Source organism: Oncorhynchus kisutch, unplaced genomic scaffold (genome assembly GCF_002021735.2).
Source record: "Oncorhynchus kisutch isolate 150728-3 unplaced genomic scaffold, Okis_V2 scaffold875, whole genome shotgun sequence".
Classification (NCBI taxonomy): Eukaryota; Metazoa; Chordata; class Actinopteri; order Salmoniformes; family Salmonidae; genus Oncorhynchus; species Oncorhynchus kisutch.
The window spans coordinates 23,044-41,882 of NW_022262820.1; the positions used below are offsets into that span (position 1 = coordinate 23,044).

Here is an 18,839-nt window from a genome sequence, read left to right on the forward strand (position 1 = left end):
GTCTGAAACTAGTCTAGTCCCTGATTAGAAGGAAAGGATGAATACCAGAAGTGTTTCGGCCCTCCAGGACCAGAGTTGAACAGCCCAGGGCCCTAAACAAAGAGTTGAACAGCCCAGGGCCCTAAACAAAGAGTTGAACAGCCCAGGGCCCTAAACAAAGAGTTGAACAGCCCAAGGCCCTAAATAAAGAGTGGAACAGCCCAGGGCCCTAAACAAAGAGTTGAACAGCCCAGGGCCCTAACCAAAGAGTTGAACAGCCCAGGGCCCTAACAAAGCGAGTGTGCGCTTTTCAGTAGTCTGGCTAACTGGTTTCATAACATAGCCCTCAACCTGCTGTCTATATATACCTTCATAGTGGGTTTACCTCAACCTACTGTCTCCATATACCCTCATAGTGGGTATACCTCAACCTACTATCTCCATATACCCTCATAGTGGGTTTACCTCAACCTGCTGTCTCCATATTCCATCACAGTGGGTCAACCTCAACCTGCTGTCTACATATACCATCATAGTAGGTTTACCTCAACCTTCTGTCTCCATATACCATCATAGTGGGTCAACCTCAACCTGCTGTCTACATATATCATCATAGTGGGTTTACCTCAACCTGTTGTCTCCTTATACCATCATAATGGGTCAACCTCAACCTGCTGTCTATATACCATCATAGTGGGTTTACCTCAGCCTGCTGTCTACATATACCATCATAGTGGGTTTACCTCAACCTGCTGTCTCCTTATACCATCATAGTGGGTTTACCTCAGCCTGCTGTCTCCATATACCATCATAGTGGGTTTACCTCAGCCTGCTGTCTCCATATACCATCATAGTGGGTCAACCTCAACCTGCTGTCTACATATACCATCATAGTGGGTTTACCTCAACCTGCTGTCTCCATATACCATCATAGTGGGTTTACCTCAACCTGCTGTCTCCATATACCATCATAGTGGGCTTACCTCAACCTGATATCTCCATATACCATCATAGTGGGTTTACCTCAACCTGCTGTCTCCATATTCCATCATAGTGTGTCAGCCTCAACCTGCTGTCTCCTTATACCATCATAGTGGGTCAGCCTCAACCTGCTGTCTACATATACCATCATAGTGGGTTTACCTCAACCTGCTGTCTCCATATTCCATCATAGTGTGTCAGCCTCAACCTGCTGTCTCCTTATACCATCATAGTGGGTCAGCCTCAACCTGCTGTCTACATATACCATCATAGTAGGTTTACCTCAACCTGCTGTCTACATATACCATCATAGTAGGTTTACCTCAACCTTCTGTCTCCATATACCATCATAGTGGGTCAACCTCAACCTGCTGTCTACATATATCATCATAGTGGGTTTACCTCAACCTGTTGTCTCCTTATACCATCATAATGGGTCAACCTCAACCTGCTGTCTATATACCATCATAGTGGGTTTACCTCAGCCTGCTGTCTACATATACCATCATAGTGGGTTTACCTCAACCTGCTGTCTCCTTATACCATCATAGTGGGTTTACCTCAGCCTGCTGTCTCCATATACCATCATAGTGGGTTTACCTCAGCCTGCTGTCTCCATATACCATCATAGTGGGTCAACCTCAACCTGCTGTCTACATATACCATCATAGTGGGTTTACCTCAACCTGCTGTCTCCATATACCATCATAGTGGGTTTACCTCAACCTGCTGTCTCCATATACCATCATAGTGGGCTTACCTCAACCTGATATCTCCATATACCATCATAGTGGGTTTACCTCAACCTGCTGTCTCCATATTCCATCATAGTGTGTCAGCCTCAACCTGCTGTCTCCTTATACCATCATAGTGGGTCAGCCTCAACCTGCTGTCTACATATACCATCATAGTGGGTTTACCTCAACCTGCTGTCTCCATATTCCATCATAGTGTGTCAGCCTCAACCTGCTGTCTCCTTATACCATCATAGTGGGTCAGCCTCAACCTGCTGTCTACATATACCATCATAGTAGGTTTACCTCAACCTTCTGTCTCCATATACCATCATAGTGGGTTTACCTCAACCTGCTGTCTACATATACCATCATAGTGGGTTTACCTCAACCTACTGTCTCCATATACCCTCATAGTGGGTATACCTCAACCTACTATCTCCATATACCATCATAGTGGGTTTACCTCAACCTGCTGCCTCCTTATACCATCATAGTGGGTTTACCTCAGCCTGCTGTCTCCATATACCATCATAGTGGGTTTACCTCAACCTGCTGTCTCCATATACCCTCACAACATCATACTGGACCAACAGAAAATGTGTGGTAGCCTGAGGAACCGTAGCTGTAGGAATATGGTAGAAGACAATATTTTTTATTAAAACCATAAAGCTGAATATACAATGCAGAATGACTGTTATCTCAGTTCAACTTGGATAAGAATGTACACGAATGATGATCAAATCTGACCTTAAATCACATTGTTACTGCGAGTCACAATGTAGAAATAGGATGTTTTCTTTGAGAAACCATGATTAAATTAGTAAGTTAATATTTTGGCTTCAACCAACAAACACCAGGTTAGTGTTCACTGTTGTTAATATATTTAAATAGATGGACACGTCAAAGTATATAATATTCTTATATACATGTACCTTGACATTTTCTGAAATAATATCTTATTCAATATTCACATACCAGACATTATGATATCATGTGCTTTAAGCAGAGAAAAGGCCTGAAGTCCTTTGACAGTTGATTCAGTTTCTTTTCCAGTTCAGTTCATAGAGGTAAACCAAGGTAACAGCAGCATTCTGATAAGTGACGTCACGCTGCTTACTTAGCGAGTACCGCTTCCTCCTGATCGGGCTCACACGGACACTCGAACCCAGGACATCTGCTTCGCTAGCACACGTGCCCGCCCTCCCGAAGCGTCTTACCAATCGGCGCCATCGAAGCGTTAACAACTCGGCTGCACAAGTGGTGACACTTCAGGCTGAGGAGTAAGTTTCCCACATCCCCCATGTGCTACACTCTCACCATACAACCTTTATCCTGCTGATACTACACACGTTCTCTCACCATACAACCATTATCCTGCTGATACTACACGTTCTCTTAATAAACAACCATTATCCTGCTGATACTACACACGTTCTCTTAATAAACAACCATTATCCTGCTGATACTACACATGTTCTCTTAATAAACAACCATTATCCTGCTGATACTACACATGTTCTCTTAATAAACAACCATTATCCTGCTGATACTACACATGTTCTCTTAATAAACAACCATTATCCTGCTGATACTACACACGTTCTCTTAATAAACAACCATTATCCTGCTGATACTACACACGTTCTCTCACCATACAACCTTTATCCTGCTGATACTACACACGTTCTCTCACCATACAACCATTATCCTGCTGATACTACACACGTTCTCTCACCATACAACCTTTATCCTGCTGATACTACACACGTTCTCTCACCATACAACCATTATCCTGCTGATACTACACACGTTCTCTCACCATACAACCATTATCCTGCTGATACTACACACGATCTCTCACCATACAACCTTTATCCTGCTGATACTATACACGTTCTCTCACCATACAACCATTATCCTGCTGATACTACACACGTTCTCTTAATAAACAACCATTATCCTGCTGATACTACACACGTTCTCTTAATAAACAACCATTATCCTGCTGATACTACACACACGTTCTCTTATTAATAAACAACCATTATCCTGCTGATACTACACACATGTTCTCTTAATAAACAACCATTATCCTGCTGATACTACACACATGTTCTCTTAATAAACAACCTTTATCCTGCTGATACTACACACACATTCTCTTAATAAACCAACACAAGGGGATATGTTTGTGCCTTATATCTCATTACAAAATATAGTCCCGGGCTGCATCTCATGTCTTGAAAGGCTTCATTACCTCCCCACTTTATCTGGAGCGCAGCCAGTATTGGACTGAGTACTGAGATGTAGCCAGTATTGGACTGAGTACTGAGATGCAGCCAGTATTGGACTGAGTACTGAGACTCAGCCAGTATTGGACTGAGTACTGAGATGCAGCCAGTATTGGACTGAGTACTGAGATGCAGCCAGTATTGGACTGAGTACTGAGATGCAGCCAGTATTGGACTGAGCACTGAGACACAGCCAGTATTGGACTGAGCACTGAGACACAGCCCTGTAACTTTATGTCAGCTGGGGCTTGTTGCCATGACAACAGTGGTTCTGTTTCCATGTGAAGGTCAAAAGGTGAAGTTGTTGTACACTCGTACCATAGACGTCGTCGCTGACCCGCGGCCCGACCCCCTTACATCTTGTGGAAACAATCCTTAGCATTGGTCCACACTTGAATGCCCTGTACAGACAGAGGAGAACATAAAACACAGAAATTGAATTAGGTCCTAACAACATTGGCCTTTGACTTTAACAAGCGGGTTGTGTTCAGTAGGGCACACCGTTGCAACGCGTTTTGAAACAAAAGTCTCTCATTGAACAAGTCCAGGTAGTCCCTCTCTCTTTCAGTCGGTGTTCTTCAGTTTTGTGCCTAATGAACACAACTCTGAGAGTGGTATTTAAAGCAACACGAAAATGACAGTTTCTTATTGGACAAGTCCAGGTAGTCCCTCTGTCTTTGAGTCAGTTTTTGTCTGTTTGGTGTCCAATGAAAATAACCCTCATAGATACTAGGAGCATTTCCAGACTTCCACCTGAGTGTGACACACCTTCTTACACATACTGATCTGCATGACGGCGTAGCCAATCAGAGCCTCCCTCAGATCCCTGTCCTTCTGCTCCTTGAAGCGCTGCATGTCCACCCACGCACCCTTCACGTACTCCCTGCACACACACACACACACACACAGATTATATTACATACTTTATCAATGAGTTGTTTTCAGCATGTGGTCTATCTATCTATCTAGGTATTACTGCATGGTTTAACATGAGGGACTCACTCGCACTCCACTGTTTTCTCTGTGACCGTCTCCTCTCCCTGGACGATCTGCTCCTCTAGTAGGCTGAGTTTAGCCTCCCTCTGCTCTGGTGTCTCCTGACCAAACAGCTTGTTCGTCATTCCTTTGAAGGAGAACGTCCGTACCATCTGAGGATGGACAGACAGACAGAACGGAGGAGCATTACAAGCCTGGTGGTCTAGTCAGTTCAAGAAGTACACTAAAATTCCAGATTTTCTCCTATGCTTTTCAATGAGGAAAATTTGGAATTGGAATTTGATTTACTTTCTGAATTGAAATGGAATTGACCCCAGGCATGCTGGTGGTCTAGTCTGTTGATGCTTCGGCCTCTCTGTGTTTGTTGTCATGACAAACATGCATGGCATGCAATAGAAGAGTTGGCTACAGTAGAGTCTGGGACGACAGTAGAGCCTGGGACTACACTAGAGCCTGGGACTACGGTAGAGTCTGGGACTACGGTAGAGCATGGGACTACAGTAGAGCCTGGGACGACAGTAGAGCCTGAGACTACAGTAGAGCCTGGGACTACAGTAGAGCCTGGGACTACAGTAGAGCCTGGGACTACAGTAGTACCTGGGACTACAGTAGAGCCTGGGACTACAGTAGAGCCTGGGACTACAGTAGTACCTGGGACTACAGTAGAGTCTGGGACTACAGTAGAGTCTGGGACTACAGTAGAGCCTGGGACTACAGTAGAGCCTGGGACTACAGTAGAGTCTGGGACTACAGTAGAGCCTGGGACTACAGTAGAGCCTGGGACTACAGTAGAGCCTGGGACTAAAGTAGTACCTGGGACTACAGTAGAGCCTGGGACTACAGTAGTACCTGGGACTACAGTAGAGCCTGGGACTACAGTAGAGCCTGGGACTACAGTAGAGTCTGGGACGACAGTAGAGCCTGGGACTACAGTAGAGCCTGGGACGACAGTAGAGTCTGGGACGACAGTAGAGTCTGGGACGACAGTACAGTCTGAGATGACAGTAGAGCCTGGGTCTACAGTAGAGCCTGGGACTACAGTAGAGCCTGGGACTACAGTCGAGTCTGGGACTACAGTAGAGCCTGGGATTACAGTAGTACCTGGGACTACAGTAGAGCCTGGGACTACAGTAGAGTCTGGAACTACAGTAGAGCCTGGGACTACAGTAGAGTCTGGGACTACAGTAGAGCCTGGGACTACAGTAGAGTCTGGGACTACAGTAGAGCCTGGGACTACAGTAGAGTCTGGGACTACAGTAGAGCCTGGGACTACAGTAGAGTCTGGGATTACAGTAGAGCCTGGGATTACAGTAGAGCCTGGAACTATAGTAGAGCCTGGGACTACAGTAGAGCCTGGGACATGTCCTTGTATAGGGGGGTGTGAAGAAGACATGAAGTCAAAGATGGGTCCAGGCTAGGGCTTTACATGTCCTTATATAGGGGGGTGTGAAGAAGACATGAAGTCAAAGATGGGACCAGGCTAGGGCTTTACATGTCCTTATATAGGGGGGGTTGAAAAATACATGTCGTCAAAGATTCTGAGAGGACTTGACAAACAAGACCTCTTGGGCCTTGCCAACACTCTTTAGACCTATACTGTACCAATATTGGAAAGACAAGAGCTTGCTTCTTACAAGAGATCACCATCTCAGTTGGAGTCCCCTAGTTTTCCTATAACAGGATACAAACAGTAGATAAACTAGACCTACGCCTAAACCTATGGCTTTCTTCATTGCCCCTGAGGGTATCGATAAAGTTGTATTGAATTGAATACCCCAGTGGCCAGCTCCTCCCGTTGCTGCTTCTTGGAGATGAGGTCTGAGGAGGCCGTCTCCAGCTCATACTGGGTCAGCTCGTGTTTCCTACACACAGCCCTGTAGGAAACAGACAGCAGTAGCTTTACAGGAGGCCCATACACTGTCACAACACCATACAGCATTACTTCCTGGGACACAAGTTGTACCAGGCCCGTTTAGAGGAGATATTTTTACACTGTCAGAACCTTCTACTTGGTGCATCACCCTCTTTACCTGACTAAGGGGACAGGGTTCTGGAATCCCTTTACAAAATATGATTCATTGGTTGGTTGATTCATTGATTGATTAGCCATAATGTGCAATAGGACCAACCTTAAGGCTTCAGCATAGAAAAGGTATTCCTTCAGTTGGTCTGCGTAGTGCTCCTCTTCCTCCAACATATCATCTACTGAGGCAGCATAGCTGTGGACAAAATCACAGATTTTATTAGCCAGTTCAACAAATATATACTTATTTTCATTGTAGTTCCTAAATTGTTTGACGTGTGCACTCTGCATTAGAATACCAGGCTGATTTTAATTGCCAGTTAAAAAATATATAATTATTTCCATTGTGTTCCCTAATTTCCATTGTGGTTCCTAAATTGCAGGTTGTGTGCAATCTACATTAGAATAGCAGGCTCAGCACAGGTTAGATACAAAAGTTGTTGGCGGATGGAGAGTACTCACGCATCCATATGGTGTCCTGCACTCTGTAGACCATCTCCCATCTCCTTCTCTAAGGCACTCCACTCACTGCCACACAAACAGTCAGATCAGTTAGACCGTCTCCCATCTCCTTCTCTAAGGCACTCCACTCACTGCCACACAAACAGTCAGATCAGTTAGACTGTCTCCCATCTCCTTCTCTAAGGCACTCCACTCACTGCCACACAAACAGTCAGATCAGTTAGACTGTCTCCCATCTCCTTCTCTAAGGCACTCCACTCACTGCCACACAAACAGTCAGATCAGTTAGACTATCTCCCATCTCCTTCTCTAAGGCACTCCACTCACTGCCACACAAACAGTCAGATCAGTCAGACTGTCTCCCATCTCCTTCTCTAAGGCACTCCACTCACTGCCACACAAACAGTCAGATCAGTTAGACTGTCTCCCATCTCCTTCTCTAAGGCACTCCACTCACTGCCACACAAACAGTCAGATCAGTCAGATAATCCCACAACAATATCATATAACAACATGTTTTATTGTTAGGGTGAAGTGCCTTGCTCAAGGGCACATCGGCAGATCTTTCACCTACACGGCTCGGTTGCTGGCCCAACACTCTTAACCGCTAGGCTACCTGCTGACTAGTGCTCTTACCTGAATACTCTTCCGTAGTTCCCATGGACTTTGTATACGCCGTAGAGCCTGTCTGCTACTCTCTGGAGAATGAAACGTGAGTTGGTAAATGTGTAACGAGGTGAGCGCTAAATAAAGAAGATGTCGTTCCAAAGATATAACTTTAGACCAATGAGAGGAGCAGAGTGACTGTGGATCTAAAGCATCTGATGAATGGTATATTATTATATGACTTACTGCTCTGACTCTGAGCAGCTGGGAGGTGAGAGACTGAAGCTCATCGCTGTAGAGTTTCATCTCTGTGAACCGCCTAGATAGAGGAAGTCAAATGGCAACCTTAAAATACATTTACACAACTTCACCATTACACGACTTCAAATATACACAACTTCAAATATACACAACTTCACCATTACACAACTTCCAATATACACGACTTCCAATATACACGACTTCCAATATACACGACTTCACCATTACACGACTTCCAATATACACGACTTCACCATTACACGACTTCAAATATACACAACTTCACCATTACACGACTTCAAATATACACAACTTCACCATTACACGACTTTAAATATACACAACTTCTAATGTACACGACTTCCACTTTTTCGACTTCCACTTTACTCGACTTCCATAAATTTAACTTCATACAACTTAACATCATTTCTACTTTACACAAATTCAACTTTACTCGACTTCAACTTAACACGGCTTCAAATTAACACGACTAACTTTACACCACTTTAACTTAACTCAACTTTAAGTCAAATGTATGTAATACATGTATAATGCCACTAGGTGTCTGACAACTCCTGGTTGTAAATGGGAAGGGTTGATTTACTTGTCAGGGTTCTTCACCCTGAAAGTTGCGCTCAGAGCTTTAATCCTGGAGTCTGCCTAGAAAAAACAAACACAATTGAATTAGAATGCGACTATAAACCAAACACAACCAAGGTGTACCACTGGGTGGATCCAAATAGATTCAATATGGTTTTTATTTGATTTCATTAGGAACCCTGTTAGCGGTTGCACATGCAGCAGCTACTCTTCCTCCACACAGAACATGATGTAATACAGAACATCAATAGACGGGAACAGCTCAAGGACACAACCCCTGTAATAAGTGGTAGTAACTGAGTAAAGATCATATCGGGGTAAAAGATAGACATTCATGAAGTAAACAATTCCTCTGAGGTACCTTGGCTTGGAACCCTGTCTCATGCACCACCTCCTTCCACCTGTGTTCCTGGGAGAGGAGGAGAGTCAATTAATAGTTTTGTAATAACTAGAGTACAAATAAATAAATACAAATGTATGTTGAATCTCTCCAAAACATTCCAATACAACGTCAACGTGATGGAGTGAGCTGATAGGCTATCATACCTCAGTCAGGAAGTGGTATAGGATTTTGTCATTGGACAGAACCGAATGGGAGGCCACGCGAAGTAGAAAGTTCTCCAGACCAACCCTGCGCCTCTCTACAAAGTCTGGGTCCATGTTGTCTGCAGACAGCTTGTGCCAAACAAACTCTGCCTGTAGAAATCAGACGAGGGTTATTACACAAAGATATATATATATATATATATTATAATGTGTTCTATTCAATTAAATAATGTGGGTATTAAGGCCCAACCACTGCAGTGTGGTGCTTGAGACTACTAGGAATAGATGTGGCCATCAGGTTTGAATTTAGCTTACCCTCTTCTCTGGCAAAGGCGGCACCACGATAAATGGATAGGTGACTAACAAATAGTTCCGGAGGATCTCAAATTCACTGTATCTCCTCCAGAGAGAGTCTGGGGCTGGGTTATGGCCTTCTGTTATTGCATCTATGGGTCTGAAAGAAGAAACACCAACATCTATGTCAGATCAGATTAACCAGAAGGATCTGAATCCCTCTTATTTTACACATTCAGAAAAATCCATGTTCAAGAACGTCATTGTACCGAGAACATGTTTTCATTTGGGAACAAGGTTCTTTTTTGCATATGCTTCATTTTCAAACGGGGTCCCACTCTCTCACCGAGTTTCTATGAGGTACACTGTGAATATCTCTTGCATGTTCACTGTATTTTTCCCAGTTCTTTTCTCTGCCTCGGCCACACTGATCTCCATTCTCCGCAGCAGAGTGGATCCTTCCTCCACCATCTGTACAAACAGAGTGCATGGGAGAAATAGGCAGTGGTTAGTGAACAGAGTTAGAGTAGTTTCCCAAACTCGGTCCTGGGGCCCCACATGGGTGCACGTTTTGGTTTTTGCCCTAGCTCTAACAGCTGATTCAAATAATCAAATGTTGATGATGAATTGGTTGGACCTATTTTGGGAAACTCTGCTCTAGAGGACTGAATATGAATAGAACAGAATATCAATAGATTTAGATTGTTCCTATCCTCTGCCAATCATTGGACCTATTTGGAAATGTTCTAGTAATAAACACATACGTGTCTATAGACGTCCATGTGTCATAATACCGTGACGTCATTTTCTGAATGCTGCGAGTGGACCAATAACGTGCCGAACAGCTACTGGCCACGTAACACAGATCAGATATGGTTTTATTTTGGATAGATAGGTCTTTCAATCTTCAAAACACTCATATCGTGTGCAATATTGTTACAAACAAGGTTATATTGTAGCCAACAGCAGCGCGTAGTTACAATGTATCGCGTGGCCTGCCTGATGTCCCGACTGCTACATCTGTTCTATTTCTGGATGCATCCATCCAGTCCTTTGCCGTGGACAAAGGACAATAGTTCGTTCGCAAAGAGACAATTTACAAACACAGACAAAACATATAAATTATTGCGTTACTACCGTGTTATTCTTGTTATTCTCCAACTCTGTGTTGGTAAATTCATCTCCTCCAATCGGCGCTGACTCTTTATTTCCAGCATCCGCCATCCTTCTTTCCAGCTGTGTTATGCAAACAAGATAAAGCGATTCGTGGGATTTTAAATCTTTCAAAATAAGAGTCCTGCCCTGTAAAATGTAGAAGATCAGAATCACCTTTAATCGCGTAATACATTTTGTATATAAAGGAATTTGACTTGGTGAAAATGGTGCTGCCACAATAAACAGAATTTCCAGCCAGAAGATAAACCTGATATACAGACAACATACTGTATGTAGAAGCAGAGCTGATAAACAGGATACAGACAACATACTGTATGTAGAAGCACAGCTGATAAACAGTAGAACACCTGTTTAGGAGAGGTGCTGGCTAGCGGAGTAGAACACCTGTTTAGTAGAGGTGCTGGCTAGCAGAGTAGAACACCTGTTTAGTAGAGGTGCTGGCTAGCAGAGTAGAACACCTGTTTAGGAGAGGTGCTGGCTAGCGGAGTAGAACACCTGTTTAGTAGAGGTGCTGGCTAGCAGAGTAGAACACCTGTTTAGGAGAGGTGCTGGCTATCAGAGTAGAACACCTGTTTAGGAGAGGTGCTGGCTAGCAGAGTAGAACACCTGTTTAGGAGAGGTGATGGCTAGTGGAGTAGAACACCTGTTTAGGAGAGTTGATGTCTAGCAGAGTAGAACACCTGTTTAGGAGAGGTGCTGGCTAGCAGAGTAGAACACCTGTTTATTAGAGGTGCTGGCTAGCAGAGTAGAACACCTGTTTAGGGGAGGTGCTGGCTAGCGGAGTAGAACACCTGTTTAGGAGAGGTGCTGGCTAGCAGAGTAGAACACCTGTTTAGGAGAGGTGCTTGCTAGCGGAGTAGAACACCTGTTTAGGGGAGGTGCTGGCTAGTGGAGTAGAACACCTGTTTAGGGGAGGTGCTGGCTAGCGGAGTAGAACACCTGTTTAGGGGAGGTGCTGGCTAGCGGAGTAGAACACCTGTTTAGGGGAGGTGCTGGCTAGCGGAGTAGAACACCTGTTTAGGAGAGGTGATGGCTAGCGGAGTAGAACACCTGTTTAGGGGAGGTGATGGCTAGCGGAGTAGAACACCTGTTTAGGGGAGGATTTAGCTTAGCTAAATGGTATCGTCGTTTTGCATTCTGAATGGACATTCGGGTGCTTTTGTAAAGTCACTCTGGCTATCTACTCCGATTTCAAATTCTCGTCTGAATTTAGAGCGATCAAAACCCGTTGAATATGGTGTCAGTAAACGTCAGCAAAAAACAGCTAAATAAATTGTTGCCAGCAGCACAGTTAGTCACCAATGTCCCGGATAACATGAAAACTGCCTAACCAGCTCTGATAGGGCGAGTAAAATGGTCAGTGGTCTCATTTGTGTCTGGAAGTAAATAGCTTGGGTGCTTGACTGCCGTTGTAAAGTCAGAACGCTCAAATCAACTCTACTCCCCGGCCTGAGCATCCAGTGTTGCTCTGAATTTACAAACGGGAAATCTGACAACGCTCTGAATTTACGAGCGCACTCTGGCACTCCAGATTGAATTTAAGAACACACCCGAAGTCTTCAAATCTCTAACTAGTAATTTATTTTGCTAACTAGCTAGCAAGAGGTTGCATAGCAACAGCATCAGCTTCCTGTAGACAGGAGAAGAGCAAGTACACTCAACTGAAAGGATACCGTTAGTTACAGTATACTAAAATGAACTAATACTATGTAGTATACAGTATGTTAGTATGGCTATTCGAACACAGTTCAATTTTTCAAAACGCTGGTACTGCCACTGAAATTTCAATCACCTGGCACATGTAAATACTTGCAAGGTTTTGGTTAGTAAGCATGCATCATACATTTGTTTTGCGCGAGCGTGCCTTAAAACCTCTTGGGGCTAGGGGGCAGAATCTTTACTTTTGGATAAATAGAGTGCCCAATTTAAACTTCCTGCTACTCATTCCAAGAATATAATATATGCATATTATTCATAGATATGGATAGAAAACACTCTGAAGTTTCTAAAACTGTTTGAATCATGTCTGAGTATAACAGAACTTATGTAGCAGGCAAAACCCAGAGGACTAACTTTTCAGATTTTTTTCCCCCCTCTCTTTTTTCCTCTTTTTCCCCCCTCTGTTCCCTGACTTGTTATTGCCAAGGGATATTTCTTAGGAGCCTGTTTTCAGTTCCTACCGCTTCCACTGGATGTCACCAGTCTTTGGAATTTGAGGTTATTCCTTTGTGCAATGAAGAAGTAGGCCAACTGGGAAATGGGTACACTTTTCTGAGTTGCGCAATATGTAAAAAGTGGCGCTGGTTTGTTTTCATTCCTGTATTGAACACAGATTGCACCGTCTACAATTTGATCGATTATTAACGTTTAAAAATACCTGATGCTGGGCATCCTGGTGGTTGGGGGAGGGGCGTGGAGGGGGGTTGGTTAGGGGGATGGAGCATTGGAAGTTAAGACCAGATTTATCCATTGTTCTCTCTCTTACGTCTGGGCTTCACAAGAGAAGGTTTGTGGGGTATGTTTCATGTATTTGGTGTGGGCTACGGCCAAACAGTAGCCTGTGTAAAGTTGGTTTAATAAACCGTCAATTCGGAAACTCAATCCTCTGTCTGGACAATTGTTCCTTTATGATCTAGTCAGGTCATTACAATACTTTCCTGTGGATATTTGGGCCCAAACTTACACAGGCAGAAGAACGAAATCGGCAGACATGTAGAGTAAATTCAAATTAAGTTTATTCAACATTCTGACTGTTTTGAATTTTTGAATATAAATGTTAGAGACGAGAGTTGTGGCTTGTCTAGTCCATACTCTGATTCATAGAGACTAGCTCCCACTGGGCCACTGTTCATGACAAGTCGGAAACTCTGAACCTCTGAGTTAATTTTAATTGAAGTTATTTGCGGCAAGTTTGTCACACACAAAAGAGAAGATGAAAGGCAGAAAAAATATATTGCGGTGTTTTGTAAACACATTTCTAAAATGTCAGTAATTTTGTACTTGTTTTTAGACCAATCAAATTCCTGCATTCACAAATGGCCATTCTATCACCCTACTGACTGAATTTCTTCTGTGAAAATTCTCTGGTCGGGTAGCAACTTTAAATGTAGTATTAACTTCAAGCAAAACATTACGAAATGTAGCTAGCTACATTCTTTCTATGGTAAATATACAAATAAGATGGCCATGCAACGTCTTTGCAAGAAATACCTTGCTCTTTAATTGTAAGCTACTATACTTTTTTGTGTGGCTGCTAGCCAAATAGTGATGCACATCTGTTGTCATCTGATGAATACGAAGCTACTTTCTGCCGAATGTTTTGCATTTATTTATTTAGTCAGATGAAGAAGCGTAGTAGCACGCCTCTTATCACTCCATTAAAGCAACAACAACAAAACACTTGACTTCCAATGTAAATACCAGGTGAAATGGTTTAAAACGCAGAATTATTATTATTGTTATTTTTTTATCTGCGTTTTGAAAATGCAGATTTCTGAAAGCTAACGCGACCCTGGAGCTTCCTGTTCACCTCATGTCGCCTGGCAACAAGGGCACATCAAATGTGTTTATTGTTTTTCTACTTAACGGCCCATTTAAACACAAACGAAACAGTTAAATATAAATACAATTAGTCAACTATTAAATAAGATCCACATCATTTGAAAGATATATTCATTCTATGCTGAGGAAAATTATTTTTAAAGTATATATTATTATTTTTTTTAGTAACAATGCCATTTCATGCTTTGATCTTTGATTGAAAAGACATATGGATAAATGTCAATTAGATACAGTTTAATATGCTAACTAGCTAACAGTCTTTCAAATTCTGTGCATGTTATGTAATAGTCTTAAAAAATATAATCAATACTGCAGTTTCTATATAGCAATAGAAGTGAACAAGGGATTCTCGTCAATATGAATCATTTTAATTGTGAATAGAATAAACAAAATGTAAATAGCTCTGAAGACAGTCGCTTGCTGTACTGCCCTTGTATTTTTTAAATGGACATTTAGTGCTGTTTAGACAAGTAATGAGCTATTCCCCCTACATTATAATCAGTCCAGTCAGATTGCCGCTACTGACAATACTGAATGACCATGATCGACACTTCAGAAACTGTTAGGATCAACCAACAGCACATAAGTGGGACATCCTGAAGATGGGCTACTCTATCCTAGACCCCATTATCTTATGTCAGATGAAGCGTATCAGCACCTATCTCATCTGCAACTAAAATCTAATGTATCCTTTCTCCTTCCCTTCAGATTTCCAGCAGTTCATTGTCTCTGAAGAGGAGTTGTCCCCTGTACAGCAACACTGTAAGCAGGATTGGAGCCCCAGTCTGGGGCAAAATGATGAACCCCATACAGATTAAAGAGGAACAGGAAGAACGGAGGATCATCCAGGTGAATGAAGACTCGGTATTCACTCCTGCCTGGGTGAAAATTGACTATGATCACTACCCAACTCAGTCTTCACAAATCCGAAGTGAAGACTACATAGACAAAACGGCTTCAACTGAACAGATCAAAACAGAACCTAAGGAAGAGGATTCCTTGGAGCCAACCAGTGAATCTTAGTCCCTGCGCAAATCAAAGAGGACACTGACAGAAAAAGACACTATAAGCTCCCAGGTTAAAAAAATCCATGGATCTGAAATCCCCAGTGCACAGGAGGAGTTACACAGCGTGGAGCTCTGGATTCTCATATGAGGATCCACACAGGGTTGAATCTGCATCATTGTCAGGTTTGTGGCAAAGGTTTTGCTAATAGTAGAAGACTGAATGACCATATGAGGACCCACAAAGGGGTGAGATTGCATTGCTGTTGGGACTGTGGCAAAGGTTTTGTTTATGTTAAAGTTCTGAGTTGTCATCGGATGATTCACACAAAGGAGAAACTCAAAGGCTGTCATATCAGAGTGAACACCTGAAATCGCATGGAAGGTTTCACACAGGCAAGAATATGCTTTATTATACTGATCCACACAGGGGAGAAATCATATCACGAACAGGATTTATTGTAATGTGGCAAATGGTTTCCCCATGTTGAGTGTCTGAATTATCACACGAGGATTCACACAGGGGAGAAATCATTTTGCTGTAATGATTGTGGAAAATGATTAATTTAGTCATTGGTCTGAAAACGCATATGAAGATTCACACAGGGAAGAAATCATATTGCTGCCAGGTCTGTTTTGCTCAGGATAATTCACTGAGGTATCACATTGGGAATTTTCACTTGGATGGGTAAACTGAATTTGAAATTAGATGGAGGGGCAAAATGTCAAACTTCCATGGTTCTTTCGGTGAATACAATATGACTTTGGGTTTGTAAATATACTTGCAGGACAACCAATACTAATTATTATAGTTCAACTCATTTACTTTGTTTGATCCATTAGATTGCAGTTCAGTTCAGCCCAGTTGACACTAGTAGCCTTTCTCTACAGGAACCAACTAGAATGTCCCCTAATTTCACCTTGATACATTTATGTACACATCAGTGGAGGCTGGTAGGAGGAACAATAGGAGGCCTGGCTCATTGTAATGGCTGGAATGAAATGAATTAAAACCAAAATCTAGCTTCAGAGCTTTGTCAACACTGATGGCTGGGTAGTAGATGATAAAGGCCAGACACATCTCATCATTGGTGGCCAGCCCCAACTGCGTGATTCCTTTGCGAGTGGCTGTGTTATAGGTGCACTCCACCACAATCTCATCACCCTGCAGAGAGGAGAAGATACTTCTTTTAGAAAGATCTAATGTCTAATAACACCACAGTTGACCTGATCAAAAATCCAATTGAAATACAGGAAGTACATGGATGCTTACTGGTTTGATGGTCTTAATGGTCTCCACGTTGATGAACCCCTGCATCTCAAAGTTATAGTTCTCATCCACAGCCAGGAAGTCAATCTGTGTTCCATTCCTGCAGAGGGTCAAATCAAGCACACTTTACACCAACAGGTTATCATCTACTACCCAGCCATCAGTGTTGACCACTGCTGGAGCCAGCCAAACGTACATACACGGCCATGATGGAGAAGACCGACTACCAGTAAGAGCCTTCACACTGTCAGTTTCACCCACTAAATGCATGCTCTTCAACCTCTTCAACCTTCACTGCCCGCCCGTCCAGCATCACCTCTCTGGAAGGCTCTGATGCAGAATATGTGGATAACTACAAATACCTAGGTGTCTGGCTAGACTGTAAACTCTCCTTCCAGACTCACATTAAGCATCTCAATCCAAGATTAAATCAAGAATTGGCTTCCTATTTCGCAACAAAGCATCCTTCCCTCATGCTGCTAAACATACCCTTGTAAAACTGTCCATCCTACCGATCCTCGACTTTGGCGACATCATTTACAAAATAGCCTCAAACACTCTACTCAACAAATTGGATGCAGTCTATCAGTGCCATCTGTTTTGTCACCAAACCACCATATACTACCCACCACTGCGACCTGTACGCTCTCGTTGGCTGGCCCTCGCTTCATACTCATCGCCAAACCCACTGGCTCCAGGTCATCTACAAATCTCTGTTAGGTAAAGCCCCGCCTTATCTCAGCTCACTGGTCACCATAGCAGCACCCACTTGTAGCACGCGCTCCTGCAGGTATATTTCACTGGTCACCCCCAAAGCCAATTCCTACTTTGGCTGCCTTTCCTTCCAGTTCTCTGCTGCCGATGACTGGAACGATCTGCAAAAATCACTGAAGCTGGAGATTCATATCTCCCTCACTAGCTTTAAGCACCAGCTGTCAGAGCAGCTCACAGATCACTGCACCTGTACATAGCCCATCTGTAAACAGCCCATCCAACAACCTCACCACCATACTTTATTTATTTATCTTGCTCCTTTGCACTCCAGTATCTCTACTTGCACATTCATCTTCTGCACATCTACCATTCCAGTGTTTAATTGCTATATTGTAATTACTTCGCCACCATGGCCTATTTATTGTCTTAACTCCCTTATCTTACCTCATTTGCACTTTTAGTTTTATTTTTTCTACTGTATTATTGACTATGTTTTTGTTTATTCCATCTGTTGTATGTGTCAAACTGCTATGCTTTATCTTGGCCAGGTCGCAGTTGTAAATGAGAACTTGTTCTCAACTAGTCTACCAGGTGAAGAATAATAATAATCTGTTTATATACTGGAACTGTCTGGTTAGTTCAGTGGATAGTCCAGACTATGTAAACATAATGGCTGTGCCCCACAGAGGTATTGTGGAGATGTTGAAGACTAAAGCTTGGGACCAGGCGTTCCATTGCTGAGCATGAGGCCACAACGAAGAAGGTCCCTCAGATTGGGTTTATCAACAACGAACATAACGTAAGCATCCACTCAATGACAATGCTGCAACATCCAAACCTACTGTTTATTCTGCTCCTCCTACAGAGTAACTACACCATATATGAGGGAAGCATCCTCAACATGATGGCTAGCCCTTCCGTGAGTTGCAGGAGTGATCCAACTGGCCTGGGTCTGTGAAGAGTTAACTGGCAACTATAGCTTCTGTTTCAGAAGGCTGAATGTTTTCACAATGAGTCTCCCGTGCAATAGTAGAAAGTGTCAACTGTTTATTCATGACGTATAACATTTTTTTTAAAGAAATCCATTCAGACACCTTCCTATGATTTATGTTAAATGTCTTACCATGTGCTATAATATTTTGATAACATGTCATTGACACTATATTAATCCTTGTGGAAGTAGACCACAGAGCCTGTCATGCTATTTCACAGAGTTTTTATGAGTTGGCTGGCTAGGTAGACGGTACTAGAGTTTGGCTTTATGGACCCAATAACACTGCAATATGTACAGTTGAATGTTTGTGCTGTAGTGTTCAGGCCTTCCACCTTAAACATCTT

The 18,839-nt window shown here is 42.9% G+C and overlaps 1 protein-coding gene across 2 annotated transcripts; it reads right to left on the reverse strand.

Moving 5' to 3' along the window:
* Positions 1 to 2,333: 2,333 nt before the first annotated feature.
* LOC109877137 (sorting nexin-4) lies at positions 2,334 to 11,346 on the reverse strand. 2 transcript variants are annotated; one of them, XR_004207787.1, is made up of 15 exons: positions 10,914 to 11,346; positions 10,123 to 10,247; positions 9,798 to 9,936; positions 9,483 to 9,632; positions 9,298 to 9,345; positions 8,941 to 8,996; positions 8,322 to 8,394; positions 8,106 to 8,167; positions 7,470 to 7,535; positions 7,114 to 7,203; positions 6,759 to 6,858; positions 4,991 to 5,136; positions 4,757 to 4,871; positions 3,105 to 4,389; positions 2,334 to 3,022 (listed from the first exon to the last, which is right to left on the reverse strand). XR_004207787.1 is itself a non-coding variant. In XM_031816822.1 (14 exons), exons 1-14 carry the CDS (start codon positions 11,259 to 11,261, stop codon positions 4,342 to 4,344), a joined length of 1,566 nt encoding a protein of 521 aa, XP_031672682.1. In that variant the 5' UTR covers positions 11,262 to 11,346; the 3' UTR covers positions 2,334 to 4,341. The 2 variants fall into 2 exon arrangements, 1 of the variants encoding a protein (XP_031672682.1); XM_031816822.1 differs by having other exon boundaries at positions 2,334 to 4,389.
* Positions 11,347 to 18,839: the final 7,493 nt, after the last annotated feature.